The sequence below is a fragment of the Abrus precatorius genome, unplaced genomic scaffold, assembly GCF_003935025.1.
Source record: "Abrus precatorius isolate BTA unplaced genomic scaffold, Abrus_2018 Scaffold8, whole genome shotgun sequence".
In the NCBI taxonomy this organism is placed as follows: domain Eukaryota; kingdom Viridiplantae; phylum Streptophyta; class Magnoliopsida; order Fabales; family Fabaceae; genus Abrus; species Abrus precatorius.
Window position 1 is genome coordinate 17248262 of NW_020874428.1, and position 18812 is coordinate 17267073.

General features: G+C 33.0%; 1 protein-coding gene and 1 pseudogene across 1 annotated transcript; both read right to left on the reverse strand.

Moving 5' to 3' along the window:
• Positions 1-8667: 8667 nt before the first annotated feature.
• Positions 8668-16095, reverse strand: LOC113874344 (annotated as a pseudogene).
• A 616-nt stretch (positions 16096-16711) lies between these two features.
• LOC113874345 lies at positions 16712-18199 on the reverse strand. Its single transcript, XM_027512571.1, has one exon. It carries the CDS (start codon positions 18197-18199, stop codon positions 16712-16714), a length of 1488 nt encoding a protein of 495 aa, XP_027368372.1.
• Positions 18200-18812: the final 613 nt, after the last annotated feature.

The following is an 18812-nucleotide window of genomic DNA, read 5'->3' on the forward strand; positions in this document are numbered from 1 at the left end:
ATAAACATGATATAATTGAAAAGACCTACGTAATTTTAAAAATGTTATAATTCATAATACCCTTTTAAATTATGAGGACAATTTTTTTTCTAATAATTGTTATATGTGTATTTATATATGTATATATCGTTTCCATTCCATTAGATGTGGTAAACACAATTTACTTATCTAAGCATAAATGGAGTATAAGCATAGAATTATAAATAAATTTAGAAGTAATTTTTCAGTATTTTTAGTATAAATTTTAATCTTAAATTTTACTTCAATAATGCCTACAATAAATTAATACAAAATTCTATAATAAAATTTTATGTATAATTAGAGAATAATACTCAAATAACTATTTTATCAACACTAACAAAAAATAATTATATGTTATAAATTTATAATTTATTTAAAAAAATTATAATAATAAATGGTTAGATTAACCTTTCATAGAATAAATGAATGAATATGTTCACTTTTAAAAGTAAGTGTGTCTTATTAATACAAATTTCACAATAAATAAAAATATAAAAAAATTAACAATTAATCCATTTAAAATATGTATATGTTAAAAAAATATTATTTTTTAATACAATTGTAAGAATAAAAAGAAAAGATAAAAATAAAATAAATAATATGATAATAAGAGATAAAGAAAAAAACTGTAAAAAGTATGATATATTTATTTTGTAAAAATAATATAATTTAAAAATAAAAATGTGAATAGACAAAAAGAAAACATTTCTTAAAATTGTGTATATGCTCTGAGAGAGAAAGGAGAAAAAATATAATAAATATTAAAATTAATGTGATAAAAATTATTAAACATATATGTAGAGAGAGAGAAGATACGTTGTCGGGAGGTCACGTGTCCATTTCATTGGCTTTAAAATGAATCATGTCATCAACTTTGGGCTATGTTTGTGCAAATAAAGAACCGATAAGTGCTGATACCAATAATCATCCTCACAACCGTCCGTGTCTATTAGTGTGACGTCCACCTACTTAATAACTGTTTATTTTTGTTGTTATATTAATAATTGATTGGAACTCGATACAGTGAATACCTTTTTTAAATTATACTGAAATATTAAAAAAAATAATTTTTTTAAATACACTATTAACTCTATCACTAAAATTAGTAGTTATGATTATTTCACAAATATAAAAATATAGAATTTTTTTTTTTTATCTTTTAGAGTATCATAAAATTTATCTAATTATTTTTAGGAGCATTAGTTAAAATATTTTAATGCATAAAAAATATATAGTAAAAACATGACAAAAGTATATTAATAATATTTTTAGATTAAATTTTTAATCAATAGTTTTAGAATAGGTTACTTTTGTTTTAAGCTCTTTAAAACACTATGGACCAATTCTATCGTCACCCAAGTTTGTGAGATAATTAGCCTTCAAAATTATTCTCGTCGTTTTCGAAGTTCCTCCCACTAATATTGGATTCTGACATCTATGGACCAATATTATTCATATTTATATGTAAGGACGTGCAAAATACAATAAAAACAAAGGTCACTTATAAGTAAATATAATATTTATAATTTTATTTTTAATAAATTTTACAGGTTAATGATTTTCAAATATTAAATATTTAAAATAAATTTTTTAAAAATATTTTTCTTCTAGAGTAAATATATCTTAAAAATATAAAAGTAATTTTTTTATTTACATAAAACTCAATTCTATTATTTCAAAATCACTTTCTTTTATTTTTTTTTCTAAGTTAGTTTATTTATTTTTTTTTTGTATTTTAAATAACTAGTTCAATAAATTTAGTAATTGAAGTTGAAATTTAAGTGATAAAAATTTAAAAGAGATAAATAAGACAAAAGATTGAATGGAACCAAGTAATTCTCGCTTGAAATAGTATTACAGAAACTTTGTTCAAATTTTTTTTATTTTCTCCTCCCAAATAGTATGTAAACATATTTCTCAAATCTAACAACTAAAATAATTATAATCTATTTGCATTCTCATACTTTGAATTGTAATATTTGTAAATATCATATACTTATTAAAATTTTCTTAAAAATAAATAACCTGATTAGATCAAAATAGAGATAATGACTAAAAAGAGATAGTTGAATGTTAAAAAAATGTAAAAAAATTATTTTTTATAATTTTTGTTAAAATTATACCATATTCGCTTAAGCTAAATATTTTACAGTGATAAACATGCAAAATTTATTAATATTCACTTAAGTTATTATTTTTAGCTTAAATTAAGTTAATTTCATTTAAGTGAAAATATGATACACACTTCGCTTAAGCTAGATTTTATTCGCTTAAGTAAATATTAGAATATCTTATGTGACTTGAGTGAATTAATGACTGCTTAAGCGATATATATAGTTATAGTGCATCATTTTCTTAAGGTTCAAAGAGCAATTTTATAAATTTTTACATAAGATATAAATATATGAAAATTAGTATTATTAAGTTACATGTAAAAAATCTGAACTGTTATTTTGTTTAAAATATATCAAATAATTTAAAAACGCTTACTTACTCATACACTATTTACTTGCTAACTCATGTTAGTTTGAGTCTAAAATAACATGTGATGAAACCAGGTTTTGATCAAGGATATTTTTAAATTTTATCTCTAAATATTTTATTAAAATAGAAAGATAAATATAACTTAAGAATAATTCTATTAATTTCATTGTTTATGATTAAAAATACTACTAAAAGAATACTCGTTTCAGTAAGAAATATTGTTAATTTTAAATATATTTATTTAAAATAAAAAAGTGTCATGCCCTTTCCTCCAACACCTTCTTTATACAAAATGATTCGTGAATATTTTTAGTTTAACAACAAGATCCAAGAATTTTTTAATTTAACAATAAAATTAAGCATGTGTAAGTCAAGGAACAAAAATTTTAAAATAAAAATATTATAATTTGTTTGATTCAAAGATTAAATCTTCAATCATAAGACAATATTATTAAATTTAGGGATAACAAAATTTATTATAGAGTCGTTAGGAAGTTTATATTTCAAAAAATTATTTAATACTACTCTATCTAACCTCTCTACTAAGTAAATTAAATGTCTATAAAGCCTAAATCAACAAGGCCACATATATATAAATAAGATAGAGTTAAAATTTTAAGCTACACATCATAGAAGATTAAATTTTTTACTAATACTATTACAGAAATAACTTTTAACATTGGTTAAAAAAAAATTTCTTCATTGATTAGTACATCGATGTAGATATAGCTGATGTAGAAGTGGTGATGTTTCACATTGATTAACAACTAATGTAGAAAATATATATTCTACATCGGTTATACATGCAACCAATATAGTAAATATACCTTTTACATCGACTTTTCAGAGTAACCAACGTAGAATGTAATCTTTCTACATTGGTTGTGACAATAACCGATGTAGAAAGTGTATTTACTACATCGGTTATGGTCAGAACTGATGTGAAAATACACTTTCTACATTAGTTATAGTTACAACTGATATAAAAAGTGTTCATTTATTTTTAAATAAACATTTTAATTAATGCATCTCTACACAATTTGAAATACAGAAAAATATCACATTATTTATGATTAAAAATATCCACAATTTAATAATATATAAAATGAATATATATATATATATATATATATATATATATATTAATACATATTATCTTAATCGATTATTGAAAGTTTACAAAAAAAAATTAAACTGATATCTAAAATAAACTGTGCCCAACGTATTCTGATATCTTTAATTTCCTCTTCAATGATTGGATCAGAATCTGGAAATATCTACAAAATCAAATAACAAATAAGCATTAGCTTTGTAATTATAAACAAACAAATATTCTATATTCTTATATTCAATTATATCATACTTACCACCAAAGTCCAAAATTCTGTAATACTGACTGTGATGACAATTAGCATATACCTCATGGCATAATACTCACACTCCCAACTCCCCTTTTGTTTGTGTGACTAGAAGAATAAAAAATATTTAATATCAAATAAGAAAAAGAAATGAAGAAAATATAAAAAAAATTCTAAGGTGAACACATACGTAGACAAATCCATATAGGCTTCTTTCTATTCACATGCTTACCATCAAACAGGTTACATGCTTCCATAGATCTAATGATGATGAACATTACCATAAACGAGTGAGTTAGGTAAATGTTTATGCTAATGTAAATAAGTTAAACAAATTGAATACATGTGAAGATGACTTACAAATCAATTATGGCCTTGATTTCTTTTTGGGCTTATTCCATAATGAATAGAGCAAAATGACTTTGTTACTTTTTGGACAGAGTATAAATAATTGTCAGTGTTGCCTATAAACCAAATTCATCACATTAGCTATAACGTCCAAAATTTTAAGTGTCTATTTTATGCTATTAATTAATTTTCTTGATTAATTTACATGAATAAGGTTAATAAGAGATTAATTGAATATTTATTAGAATTCAAATATATGTTGATTAGGTAGACTAGAATTAAAAATTTATAGTAGAATTTTCTCTTATGAGAGAAACTGGTATAGCTTCAGTAATTTAAATTATCATAATAAAATAATATTATTTGTCCTAGATCCAACGGTGAGAAAGCCATCTACCGTACCTTGATCCAATGACTCATAATCAACCTTGTGGCTCATTTGAGACCACAATATTTATGAACCAATCAAAATTTTCCAAGTAACTCCATTCATCATGGCCGCTTAGATATTTTGCTTTTCCTCATCTCTTTATAAATTTATCACTTCTCTCCCTCATTCTCTTGTTCATATTTCTCTTTTTCTTACCTCCATAAACTTTTCCCTCAAACTCACCTACACTTGTAATTTAGAAACATCTTTGGAATCAAATTGGTGCTCAAAGGAGGTAGGGTTCTATCTTTGTTGTTATGCTTATGTGGAGAGGTGTGGCTGCCTAGCTTATGTTTTAAATATCTTAATCCATGATTTATGTTGTGTTTTTATTATGTATAGCTGGATTAATAGTGAGTTGGGTTAGTTTGAAGGTAGATCAAGTAGAAAAACAAAGAAGAGAAAGAAAATAGTAAATTTGAAAACAGAATTTTCTAGAGTTTCTGTATAAATACACTCTGTCAATCAATTATATACCGTTTAAATATTATGAAAATATTTTAAAATTAAACTAGACATCTAGATCTTTCTATACATATAAATTATTAAGAAATTTATTAGTATAAAATAGTTATGAATTTTTTATGTTTGGTTTAAGTTTCAGATTTTAATTTTGGGCAGGTAAGCTTGCAAAAGACATAACTCGTTCTACATAACTTGGATTGAGGTGAAACAAAATTTGTTAAAAAAATTAAGATATATTAGTTTATACCATAAAAATTTAGAGTCCAATTCATTTTGAGCATTTCCCAGAATTTTTCCAAAGTTACCCCTAGTGCTGTTGAGTCAGAAACAGAGCAACCTATAACAACAAACTTTAGAACCTTATACCTTGAGTTCTATTTAACCAAATGAAATGAAACTTTTTGGATAATAAAATTTGATTCCTTAACTTTAAAATTACATGAATTTAGTAGTCATACACTTAGAATTCGAATTTTGGTGGATTTTAACATTTTTGAATGTTGTTCTAGCTAATCACAGGACAAATCATAGTAAAAAGCAAAAATCTTGAGTTATAGTTGTCAAAACTGAATGGGACCAATTAGGTTAGAAAATAGACAAATAGGGCTTCCACATATAAAAAAATTTAGGTCTATTGGAGTCATACAACAATGAACATAGTAATAATAAAACAAGGAAAAATTTACCCCTTTAAGGAAAGAATTGTGAATTTAAAGGTTTTGTTTATTTATTTATTTATTTGCTATGATATGTGAATGTTTGTTTGTTAGCCAGGACAATTCATTGGAAAGCAAATATGATCTATTATGCTGCACAAATTTTGTAAGAATTATGGATAAATTGTTAAATTTCAAAGAGATATGTGAGATACAATATGAAAGTTATGAAAGTTTAAGATGATTAAAAGTTATAAGAAAGTCCTACATCACTTGGACCAGCCCCGGATAAAAAGTTAAGGGGAATAAGTCGGTGGAAGTGTTGGGAAAAGTAAACCTGACAAATCCTGTATAGGAATGAGCTCGATCCTGATAAGCAGACTATTACCCAGGAGTCTTATGGCCAAGAACTCCCAGAGGACCAAGGATAGGAACATATATGAGAATTAAGTACATTATTATGTGATTGAAAGTATTTTAATTAATATTATTTCATTTCAATGTTGCTTTCAATTACAACTTTAAGTATTGTTATGTCACATATATGATTTATGTTGAGTCTTTTAATTATTTATTTAATTTCTAGTATATGTGTGTCATAATCATTATGATCTTGTGTATACAAATCTTAGACATAAAATTTACTTTGCTTTGGGCCATGTTTTCAATAATCATAATTGAAAGATTTTGATTATTTGTCATGTTCTATTTTCCTTTTAAGAATTAATTCTAAAATTTTCCTATTTTATTATTACAAATTTTTGTTTTTTTCTTTAAAATCTTTTGATTCCATTCTTCTTTTGTAATATTAGAATTCATATTTTTTTTAAATAAAAAATTTTAAATCAAAATTTTGGTGTTTACAGTTGCCCCTCTGTACTCAGTTTTTTTTATCAAAAATATGTATGAACAAGTTTCATATTAGAGTAATAAAAATTGAGTAAAGAAGTGAACTAATTTTGGTTTTAAAAAAGATAAAATACATAAAAAGAAAAAGTCAACAATCAGAAGCTATCAGAGAAACCATGAATTTTGATGGTTTGTGCTTAACAACAAATAACAAGAATTATGAGACAACATTAAGTTTTGACTAAAAACCATGGTTGCTAGGCAGATAATGGGCTTTAGCCAAAAATAAAAGTTGCACGTGAAGTAAATCAGGTTCTAAACTTTTGACAATAAAGTAAAAAGAACCAGTCAGGTTCTAGGGTTTGACAAAGAAGTGACACGTGCTAGTCAGGTGCTGAGTTTTTGAGAGAAAAGTGAAATGTGTCATTTAGGTTTTGGGCTTTGATAGAAAAGTGAATGATGTCAATCAGGTTCTGGGACTTTAACAGAAAAGTGAAATGTGCCAGAAAGGTTCTGGGCTTTGATAGAAAAGTGAAATGTGCCAGACGGGTTCTAAGCTTTGACAGAAAAGTAAAATGTGCCAGTCAGGTTCTGGGCATTGACAAAAAAGTAAAAAATGTCAGTCAGATTTTGGGTTTTGACAGAAAATAAAATGTGCCAGTTAGGTGCTGGGCTTTGAAAAAATGCGAAAGATGTTGTCACGTTTTAGGCTTCGACAAAAACATAAAGGGACCAGGACAAGAAAGGTAAAAACAAAGACAGAAAAAAAAAAAAATAGGTTGATCATGTTCTGGATTGCAAAAGAAAATAAAAGGACAGTTATGCTCCGAACTTTAATAGTAAAAGTAAGATAGAAAAATAAAGACATCAATCAGCTTCTGAATTTTGATTAAAAGTAAAGAACTCAGTTATATCGTAAACTTAGACTGAACATAAAGGTTGTAAAGCAGATAATGAATTTAAATTAAACTTCAAAAGGTGATAATAGATAAAAGCAAATACATGCTAATGTAATGATGCGATTGCATAAACTGGATGAATGTTATCACTTGGAGTGAAGTTATTGAATGATGAAGTCAATGCTATTATGAGACTTATTAAATCAAAACAAACTCTTTGTCCCTTTTTTTTTTGGGATAGTAATCCTTCAACCTTATTGGAACATGCACCTCAGGGTTCATGAATGAGTATGCTCTTCGGTCAGGATCAATTCTTTCATAAGATCTGAACTGGGTGAGACATGAATCGAATTAGATTGCCATTTATTTTTGAATTATGATAAGGAGACAACTTCTTCTGTCACGCTAAACTTATCAAGAGATTCATCAAACTTACTGTGTGAATTTTTTTAAGCTTCCAATTGTAATCATATTTTCTTATTACCCTTTTAACAATTTGCATGTTTCCTTTTAGTATATAATTATTGAAATGACAATAAAAATGTTGGTTAATGCTGTTGAAGAAGTTGAGTAAACAAAGTGGTGTATATAAGCTGAATGGAAGATGACAAAAGTCAGGGATAAATATTTTGGAAAGTAGGATGACTGTAATAAAGAAATGGTGAATTTACAAAGAGGACTTACAACATAATAGAAAAACAAATACATCAAACAAAGGATCAGAATGACTACAAGAATAATGAAGTATTATGCCGATTAAATGACGTCTTCCAGATGAACAGTGTTAATCTCCCATGTAAGTTGATCATCCATTAACAAGACTGCCAAAATAAAATTGCCCCTGTATGGTATTTTGAATCCATCTTCCGTTTGATTCAACTTTAACCTCTCAAAATTGCCCCAGTTTAGTATTCCAGTCAATCATATTTCTCGATTTGAAACCCTTTCTTGCGACTGAAGTTAGTGCCCCTCTAAACTGCCCTTTCAGGTTTTCAGTTCAGTGTAGTATTTATTTGACCTTAATTTTTGCCTGAGCCGCTCTTTCGAGTTTTTAACTCACCAGGTCGCTCTAACTTTTGCTTAGGTCGCCCTTTCAGGTTTTCAACCTAGCGAGCTAATTTCTTCTTTTATTTTTTCTTCTTTTTTAATTATTTTTTTTAAGTATAGTATTTTTTTACAGCATCAAAATTGATGGGGTTTGGAAGATCTTGTCCATCCATGTTTGTGAGGATTAGAGCCCCTCCTGAGAAAGCCTTTTTCACCACATATGGTCCTTCATAATTCGGGGACCACTTGCCACGATAATCTTTATGCGTTGGCAAAATCTTTTTAAGCACCATATCTCCCTCACCGAATTCTCTTGGGCGAATCTTTTTATCAAAAGCCTTCTTCATCCTTCTCTAGTATAGTTGACCGTGACATAACGCATTCAACCGTTTTCCTTCAATGAGATTCAATTGATCAAAACGAGATTGCACCCATTCTGCTTCCTCCAATTTGGTCTCCATCATTACCCTTAAAGAGGGAATTTCGACTTCAATAGGAAATACTGCTTCCATTCCATATACCAAAGAGTATGGAGTTGCCCCGGTTGAAGTACGAACTGAAGTTCGGTATCCATGCAAGGCAAATGGCAGCATTTCATGCCAATCCCTGTATGTCACTACCATCTTTTGGATGATCTTCTTAATATTTTTATTGGCTGCTTCAACTGCTCCATTCATCTTTGGGCGATAGGGAGAGGAATTATGATGTCAAATCTTGAAATTGTCACACAATTCTTTCATCATTTTGTTGTTCAAATTAGTGCCATTGTCTGTTATCAACTTGCTTGGGAGGCCATACCGACAGATCAAATCCTTTTTAATGAATCTCACCACCACATTTCGGGTCACACTAGCATATGAAGCAGCCTCAACCCATTTTGTGAAATAATCAATAGCAACTAGAATGAAGCGGTGACCATTAAAGGCTTTAGGTTCAATGGATCCAATAACATCAATTCCCCACATTGAAAAAGGCCGACGCGATGACAAGACATTCAAACTTGTTGGGGGAACATTAATATTGTCAGCATATGTCTGGCATTTATGACATGTCTTCACATAACGAAAGCAATCGGCCTCCATTGTCAACCAATAATATTCAGCCCTTAGAATCTTCTTTGCCATGGCATGTCCATTGGCATGGGTCCCAAATGAACCTTCATGAATCTCTTCCATGATCTTTCGTGCTTCTGAAGCATCCACACATCTAAGCAGAACCATATCATGATTCCTTTTATAGAGCACGTCTCCATTCAGAAAGAAACTCATTGCTAACCTCCTCAATGTCCTTTTGTCATTTTCAACAGCATTTAATGGGTATTCATGGTATTTGAGGAATTTTTTAATGTCATTATACCAAGGTTTACCATCAGATTCTTCTTCAACCATTTGACAATAGGCAGGATGATCAAGTTGTTGCATCTTTATGAATGGCATGTCTTCCTTTTGACTCACTACAAACATTGATGACAAAGTGGCTAAAGCATCGGCTAATTGATTCTCCTCACGAGGAATATGCTGGAAAGTAATTTCGTCGAAATACTCCACCAATCCCTGATATAGGCTTGATAAGGGATCAATTTGGCATCTCGGGTTTCCCATTCACCTTTCAGCTGGTGAATAACCAAAGCTGAGTCACCATATACCTTGAGAATTTTAATCTTTGACCCTATAGCTGCTTGAATTCCCATAACACATGCTTCATATTCAGCTACATTATTCATACAATCAAATGATAATTTAGCTGTGACTGGGATATATTGCCTCTCTGGGGAAATCAGTATAGCACAAATCCCGTGTCCAAGTGCATTAGAAGCACCATCAAACATCATGACCCATTCGTCTTTTGCTGAAGATTCTTTCTCATTAAACAGCGCCATTATATTTTCATCAGGAAATTTGTACTATATTGACTGATAATCATTCACCAGTTGATGAGCTAGGAAATCTACGAGAGCACTGCCTTTGATTGCCTTTTGAGTAACATACAAAATATCATATTCTGACAATAGGACCTGCCAACGAGCAATCCTTCCAGTAAGGGCTGGTTTCTCAAAAATGTATTTGATTGGGTCCATTTTTGACACCAACCAAGTCGTGTGACTCAACATATATTGCCTTAATCTATGAGCTGCCCAAGCCAAGGCACAACAGGTTCGCTCCAACAAAGAGTATCTAGCTTTATAATCAGTGAATTTTTTGCTCAAGTAATAAATGGCGTGCTCTTTCCGACCCGATTCATCATGTTGACCTAAAACACATCTCATGGATCCTTCTAACACTGTCAAATACATAATGAGTGGCCTCCCTGACACTGGCGGCACTAGTATCGGGGGATTTTGTAAATACTGTTTTATCTTCTCAAAAGCTTCTTGACAGTCTTCATTCCATTCCATTGGCTGATTTTTCTGTAGCAACTTAAAAATTGGTTCACAAGTGGCAGTTAGTTGGCATATGAATCGAGCAATATAATTTAGTCTCCCCAAAAATCCACGAACTTCTTTTTCAGTGTGAGGAGGCGACATTTCCATGATTACTTTTGCCTTGTTAGGATCAACCTCTATTCCTTTTTGACTGACTATGAATCCCAACAACTTGCCTGATTTTACCCCAAAGGTACATTTGGCAGGGTTTAACCGCAATTTGAATTTTCTCAATCGCTCAAACAATTTATGTAAATTTACAACATGGTCTTCTTTAGTCATTGATTTGGCAATCATATCATCCACATAGACTTCAACCTCCTTATGTATCATATCATGAAATAATGTCACCATCGCCCTTTGATATGTTGCCCCGACATTTTTCAAACCGAAAGGCATGACCTTGTAGCAAAAGGTGCCCCAAGGTGTAATGAATGTGGTTTTCTCCATATCCTCTTTAGCCATTTTGATCTGATTATAACCCGAGTAACCATCCATAAAAGAGAAAAATGAATGTTGAGTTGTATTATCTACTAGCATATCAATGTGAGGCAATGGAAAATCATCTTTAGGGCTGGCTCTATTTAGATCCCGATAGTCAACACACATCTGAACCTTTCCATCTTTCTTGGGAACTGGCACAATGTTAGCAACCCATTTAGGGTATTTAGCAACAGCAAGAAAACCTGCATCAAATTGCTTCTTGACCTCCTCTCTAATCTTCAATGACATCTCAGGCTTCATTCTCCTTAATTTCTGCTTAACTGGGAAACACTCTGGTTTTAGTGGCAATTTATGCTCGACTATGTCAACATCTAGACCTGGCATATCTTCATAAGACCATGCAAAGACATCATTATAATCATGCAAGAGTTTAATCAACTTGTCGCGCTCTTGTTTTTTCATGAGGGTGCCTATTTTGATTTCTCTCTTATCATCTTCAGTTCCTAAATTAATTGTCTCAGTGGACTCATCATGAGGTTGGATCTCTTTCACTTCTTGATCGACCAATCTTAGAAATTCTAAGGGTAAATCAACATCACTATCATCTTGGACAGCTTGATTAATGGGACAATCAAAATTAGTGGATGAGATATTAGCACTGTTACTTTCAGACATGTCACTTTCGAATTTGCATTGTGCGAGAGTTGAGACAAAAAGAAAATAAACGACAAGATTCAACTAATAAAGAAAAAGACACGAAAGATTACTGAGAATTCAAATTGCATTTCATTTAAATATACTTAAAAGGAAACATGTGTCCCAATTTACAAAACAAACTGATATTTCAAATTACAAAAAGAAATCATATATCAGCGTTTTCAAAAAGTAATGATATCCTAAAGCTTTGAAACAAAACAATAGGATTAACTTCAAGGATTACTTTGAATAGCTATTAAAAATCACAGGTAACTCAATGATCTCCCAATTGCCAACTTCTATGTTTGGCAGACAAGTACGGACTAGGTCCATAACCTCTTCTTCAGGTGTATCCACATCAGCAGCAGCCACTGAGTCTTGAAACTCAAATCCAGCACTATAGAAGCTTTTCAGGAGATCACAAATGGGGACCCCTTCAGTCTTGGGCTCCCTACCTTCCAACCTGGCTAATCTTCTTTCTTTCTTTTCCTCCATGACTCTCCTCTTATCAGCTTTAGTGGGCGTGTATCCTAACCCAAATCTATCCTTATTCTCATGGAGCTGTAACCAGTTTGCTGCTTTCGTGATGGTTTGTCCTAACACGTATCCATACTGACAACCTCTGTCAAGCATGACTTTAGTAGTCATTATGGATGTATTAGACAATCGAGGCTTTAAAATTGGAGCTCCCTCTCTAACATAAGTAGCATCTGCAATCTCTAAAGCTTGAAAAGAGGTCTCTAGAGCTTCTTCAGCGGCTTCAATATAAGGCGTGGATGAAGGTTTGCTCACTAACATATCTTCTTCACCAGAGATAATCACCAACTTATTATCAATGATAAACTTCAGTTTCTGATGCAATGTGGATGGTACAACTCCAGCAGAATGAATCCAAGGCCTCCCCAAAAGACAACTGTAACCTGGTGCGATGTCCATTACTTGAAACAAAATATGAAAGGTGCAAGGACCAATTTGAATTGGAATTTCAATTTCTCCAATGACCTTTCTCCTTGTTCCATCAAAAGCTCTTACTATCATGGCACTGGGTTTCATATGTGACCCATCATAAGGTAATTTTGACAATGTTGCTTTTGGCATCACATTCAGAGAAGACCCATTGTCAATAAGCACTCTAGCAATAATGTGATCTTGACATTTCACAGAAATATGCAGTACTTTATTGTGCCCCATTCCTTCGGCAGGTACTTCATCATCAGCAAAGGTCAGATAATTGTTTGAAACAATATTACCAACAATGCCTCCAAACTTGTCGGTAGTGATATCATGGTTGACATGAGCCTCATTCAACACTTTTAAAAGAGTCCTCCTATGTGGCTCAGAGTTCAACAACAACGATAAAAGAGATATTCATGCTGGAGTTTTGTTTAATTGTTCCACAACTTGATATTCACTTTGCCGAATAAATTTCAAAAACTCACAAGCTTCTTCATCTGACACTGCTTTCTTTATTTCAGGCATTTTCTCTTTGTCAGCGTCTTCAAACTCGCCCACTTTGGCTTTCCCCTTTGAGGATATCTCTATCTCTTTTGTTCGCTCCTTTCTCAGCTCCTCAGGTGTGTAAATACAACCGCTGCGGGTCATTCCACCAGCGCCAGCAATGTGTGAGATGGGCAAGAGTATCAGAATTGACACCTTGTGTTTGATTTTCCTTAAAATTGTCGACATAAACCCCTGCATCATACCTCCATGGTACTGCTTTGTTGTCCTTGTAAGGGAATGGAGCCGGTACTTGTATAGTGATGGGTCTAGGTCCATTGGTAGTTGGAGTATTCATACATTTGGTGTAATGAATGACCAAGGGTTTCGGGAAAGTTGAGGATTGTCCATCAACAATCGAAACTTCATTTTTCTCCTTAGGGTGCCCGATTTGGACCAAATGCTTGTCCATCAGGGTTTGCAGAACATGCTTGAATTCTTCACAATCTTCAATGGAGTGGTATGCATTAGGGTGCAAGTCACACATATTTTCTTCATGTACAAAACCCCTAATCAAGTCAGCCTTGCACAGCTCATCAAAAATAACCTTAAGAGGAGTGGTAACCTCTTCAACTTTCCTCTTTCAAACATGTGCAGGTTCTTCCTCGATGGCATTTACCGACGATCCTCCATGCCCAGGTAGGGGGTTACTCCTAATGTTAGGATTATCCTCCTTGAAATTCAGCCATTTGGCATTAATTAAGTCTTGCACTTTGAACTTTAATGTCCTACAATTCTCTGTCAAATGACCAATGCCACCAGCATGATACTCGCACTTAGCATTTGGGTCATATCCTCTTGGATAGGGTGGTTCTACAAGTTTCATTGGACAGGGTACAACTAATGAACTTTGGAATAGGCGAGGTAGTAACTCAATGTAGGACATAGGGATTGGGTCGAATTGAACTTGTTTCCTTTCTTGATTATTTTGGGGTCTTATTTGGTTGGGATTTGGGTTTTGGTTCCAATGCTCGGGTGGTCTCATGGGTGGTGTTATAGGAAAAGTAGGCAGAGCAAGTTGGTAGGATCGCGGCTGATAAGATTGGGGACTTGGATTCTGTGAAACAACATTGACATATGGGTAAGACATTTGAGGAGCAGGAAATATGGGTTGGAATTGAAAAGGTGCAAGGTTAGATCTGATGAAAGGAACTTCTCTTGGGTGAAAGGCTATAGCATTAGTCTCTCCCTCCTTCTTTCTTTCTGGACCATTTGCAAATTTCTTTAAATTGGAGGGTTCGCCCGAATTGTGAAATATCTTACCACTCCTCATTCCTCCTTCCACTCTTTCTCCGATAATCACAATATCAGAGAAGTTTGACGAAACACTTCCAATCATTCTATCATAGAAAGGTGATTGGAGAGTATCAATAAACATAGCCACCATTTCTTTTTCAGACAAAGAGGGCTCCACTTGAGCTGCAACTTCTCTCTATCTCTGGGCGTATTCTTTAAAAATTTCATCCTCCTTCTTTAACATATTCTTCAGTTATAATCTATCAGGAGCCATATCAATATTGTACTTATATTGCTTTAGAAAAGCATCAGCCAAGTCTTTCCAACTACGAATACGAGTACGCTCAAGATGCATATACCAACTCAAAGCTCCTCCAATCAAACTGTCTTGAAAAAAGTGAATTAGCAGCTTATCATCATGGGCATATGATGCCATCTTCCTACAGTACATGATCAGATGACTCTTTGGACATGTCGTTCCTTTGTACTTATCAAAATCAGGCACTTTGAATTTTGGAGGAACCATCACATCTGGGACCAAGCAAAGATCCGCAGCTTCTCCAATGCCATAGCTGCTTCCCTCAATAGCTCTCAATCTTTCTTCCAATATTTGCAATTTTTCTCTGGATTGGAAGTGCTCCTCCGAGTAATTGGGCTGGGGTTCTTCTAAGGTCTTATTCGAATGAAATGGTGATATGGTTGGGTTTCCATCAAGGCTAGGATTAGTGATTTGTGGTTGGTGGTAGATCAGTTGATTTGGGGTAGGTATAGTGTGGGGTATATGAGTTTCTTGGGGATGGGCATTTTGAGGGTAAGCATATGATGGGATAGATGTTTGGGTTGGTTGGATTTGTGGACCTGAAGGTTGTGCAGGATTGGGTTGATTTGATGGTTGGCCAGTGTTTGGTGGGTTCTCAGCTATCGGAGGCGTATAACCTTGGGGAAGGCCATATGGGGGAAATTGGACATCTTGTTGATTGAAAGCTTGTTGTGGAGGCCTTTCTATATGCAAGGTCAAAGGCACCATTGTTTCATGAGGAGGAAAACTTCGAGATAGTCCTTGTGTAGGGGTAAAACCTGGTGGATAGGTTGGAATGGGTTGTGCAGGAGGTGCTTGAATAGGGGTCCCCTCTGTGGTTCTTCTCTCTAAAGACTTCAGTGCCTCTAGGATTTGTGCCATTTGTTCTTTCAACTGATTAACATCGTTTCTCAGCTCGTCATTGTGCTCCTCTAACTCATCCATGATCCTTGCTTGAGCGCAAGTTCTATAAGGATGCTTTAGAAAACGTTTCCCCGTTATATTTGTTTAATTTTCTGAAATAGTTTGTAGTCAAAAAAAGAATTAATCAAAATGAAAAAATGCACTTAAAAAAAAATAACAACCAAAGATTAAAGAATCATCACAGTTGTTGAGCGTCTTCAAGTCTTTAATGGAAATTAATGTAGGATCCTCATCAAATGAAACACACCAAAATATAATTCATAATCAAATTAAAACATCAAAGTACATCAGAATTTGATTCAAAATACATCTTTTTTTTCTACCCATACATAGTCTACCCATACCCCAAATCATTACATCACCCCTTCCTAGCCCTAGCTATCATTCCTTTCATCTCTGAGACCAACCAGTTGCAATGGCTAAGAAAATCTTTAATTTCTTGAGGTATCATGTAGAAAAAAGTAGCTGTCTCAGCCTTTGTCAACATATACAGGACGTCATCAATCGCGGCATTAGCTAATGATGCAAGTTGTATGAAGCGCTTGATCCAATACTCAATAAGCTTATCTTCTTCTTCTATCTGACCATCTTTCACTTTCACAATAGCTTCGTACTCTTTCATGATTCTGATCACTTCTCATTTTTCAGCATTAATTTCAGCCTCGCATGCCATGACAATTTCCTTTATCTGCTCTTCCATATTTTGCACTCGTGTTTGGAGTTCACTGGCTTGAGTCAAAGCTTCTTCTCGATCTCTTTTTGCCTTGTACAATGCACCTTTCAATTGTCGTTTCTCATATAAAGTTGCATTTCGCTCCTTCACCCTCAATCCTAATTCCTTATTTGCAGCTTCAAGGCAACGTTGAACTTTAGTTGTATGGCTTTGCACAGACTTCTGCTTCTTCCAAACCTCTTCATAGGCTTGTTGTTTTTCACTGTTTTCTCTCTTCAAAATGGCACAAGTTTGACGGCTCTCTCGAAGCTCCCTTTCTACCCTCACATTCTTTTCAATCATCTTAGCCAGTCTTACCTTTAATTCTTTTACTTCTTCATTCTCAAAGGGTTCTGGATTAGATGGCTCACTTTCTTGGGAGGTACCTGGATCTTTGAATGGTAACTTAATCTCTTGGACTCTTACTTTAACCCATTGACGGTAACTTGCTTTCGCTGCACAACTTCTCACGCCTAACTCTTTTCCTTTTCGAACAACCCTTGCCCAAGCATTCCTTGCCTTTTGGATAAGCTCAGTGAAATTTCCATCTTCATAATAGACAACAAAAGGAATCAACAATTCCTCAGCAGGTAGTCCCATCATGGGATAAGCGAGCTGACGTTGTCCCATAATTGGATTGTAATTAATACAACCCTGAGTACCCATAAGAGGAACATTTGGGTAATTGCCACAGTGATAAACAACAGTCGTTGACTGTTGCCATGGAGTGTGCCACCTGACGTGTCCTTCATTCAAACTGGCTAAGTGATTAGCCCACTCTTGACCATTTTTCTGCCCAATCTGAAACCTCAGCAAATCAGTGATCGGACACTTGATCTCACTTGGCCTTTTAAAGACATGAGCTGTGAGCCATATATAAAGCATAGGTAGACAACATATAATCCTCTTTCCTTTCCTTTCATGGCAGAAAATCAGTGTACAATAAACATCAGCTAGTAGTGCAGGGACAGGATTTTCAGATCGATTTTTGCATGCAAGAAACACATCTATTGTTGCTAAATCCACAAAGTTGTCATGCTTAGGGAAGAGGACAATGCCATAAATGGTGAGTGCTAGGACATCTATGAAAGTCTCCCAATCTTCTTTTTCTGCCAAATTATGCATTTGTCGCTCAAGAAATTCTCTTGTGAATCCTCTATTCTGATGTTTTTCTTGATAAGCTTGTTGTAACCCAGCTAGATGAATCCTTAAGACATTGGCGATAGTCGGCAGAGATGCATGATGTTTCATAGGGCGATATGGCTGTTGACCCTCCAAAGGCAAGTCTAGAATTTGCTCAAATTCCTCTAAGGTCGGAGCCAACTGAAAATCCTGAAAAGTGAAGCACCTCAACGGGAAATCATAATACTGGGCTAGAGCTGTTATGGCATCTTCTTGCACATTCACTTCCATCAATCTCAAAATATTTCAATACCTCCTCACTAAAGTGAGTTGTTGGACCGTCTTCAGCTTCTTCCCTAATTCTCTCAAACTAGTAGTGTCAGCCTTTTTAACTTTTAGATGCAATTTTCTTCTCAACTCTACTGATCTCATCTCACTGCTACTTGATCCCATATTAATTTCCATTTTCTCGAATACTTAAACAACTTTGTGATTCTCAACCTATAAATAAAAAGAAAATAATGAGAAATTATTTCAAATTTTGTATTTGTTTCATTAACATAGAATCCTAGTAGCCATAAGGATTAATATTGATTCTAAACAGATAAACATCCATATAAGAATCAACATTAATTCTAAATGAATCGATAATCCACTCGGCTTTTACATTAATGAGACAAATATGTGATGACCATGATAATGCGAGGACAATATGAATCATCACCCTTTTTAAGATCTTTTGAATTTTATTTTTGATAAATCTAAATTGATACTTAAAAGGGTAATGCTTCATCTTACAATGCAATGATGTAAGAAATTATGCAAATTGTCATCCTTAACCTTATTTCAAAACTTATTTTAAATTTATTACAAGTGTCAGAAGGATGGCAATAAGCATGATATT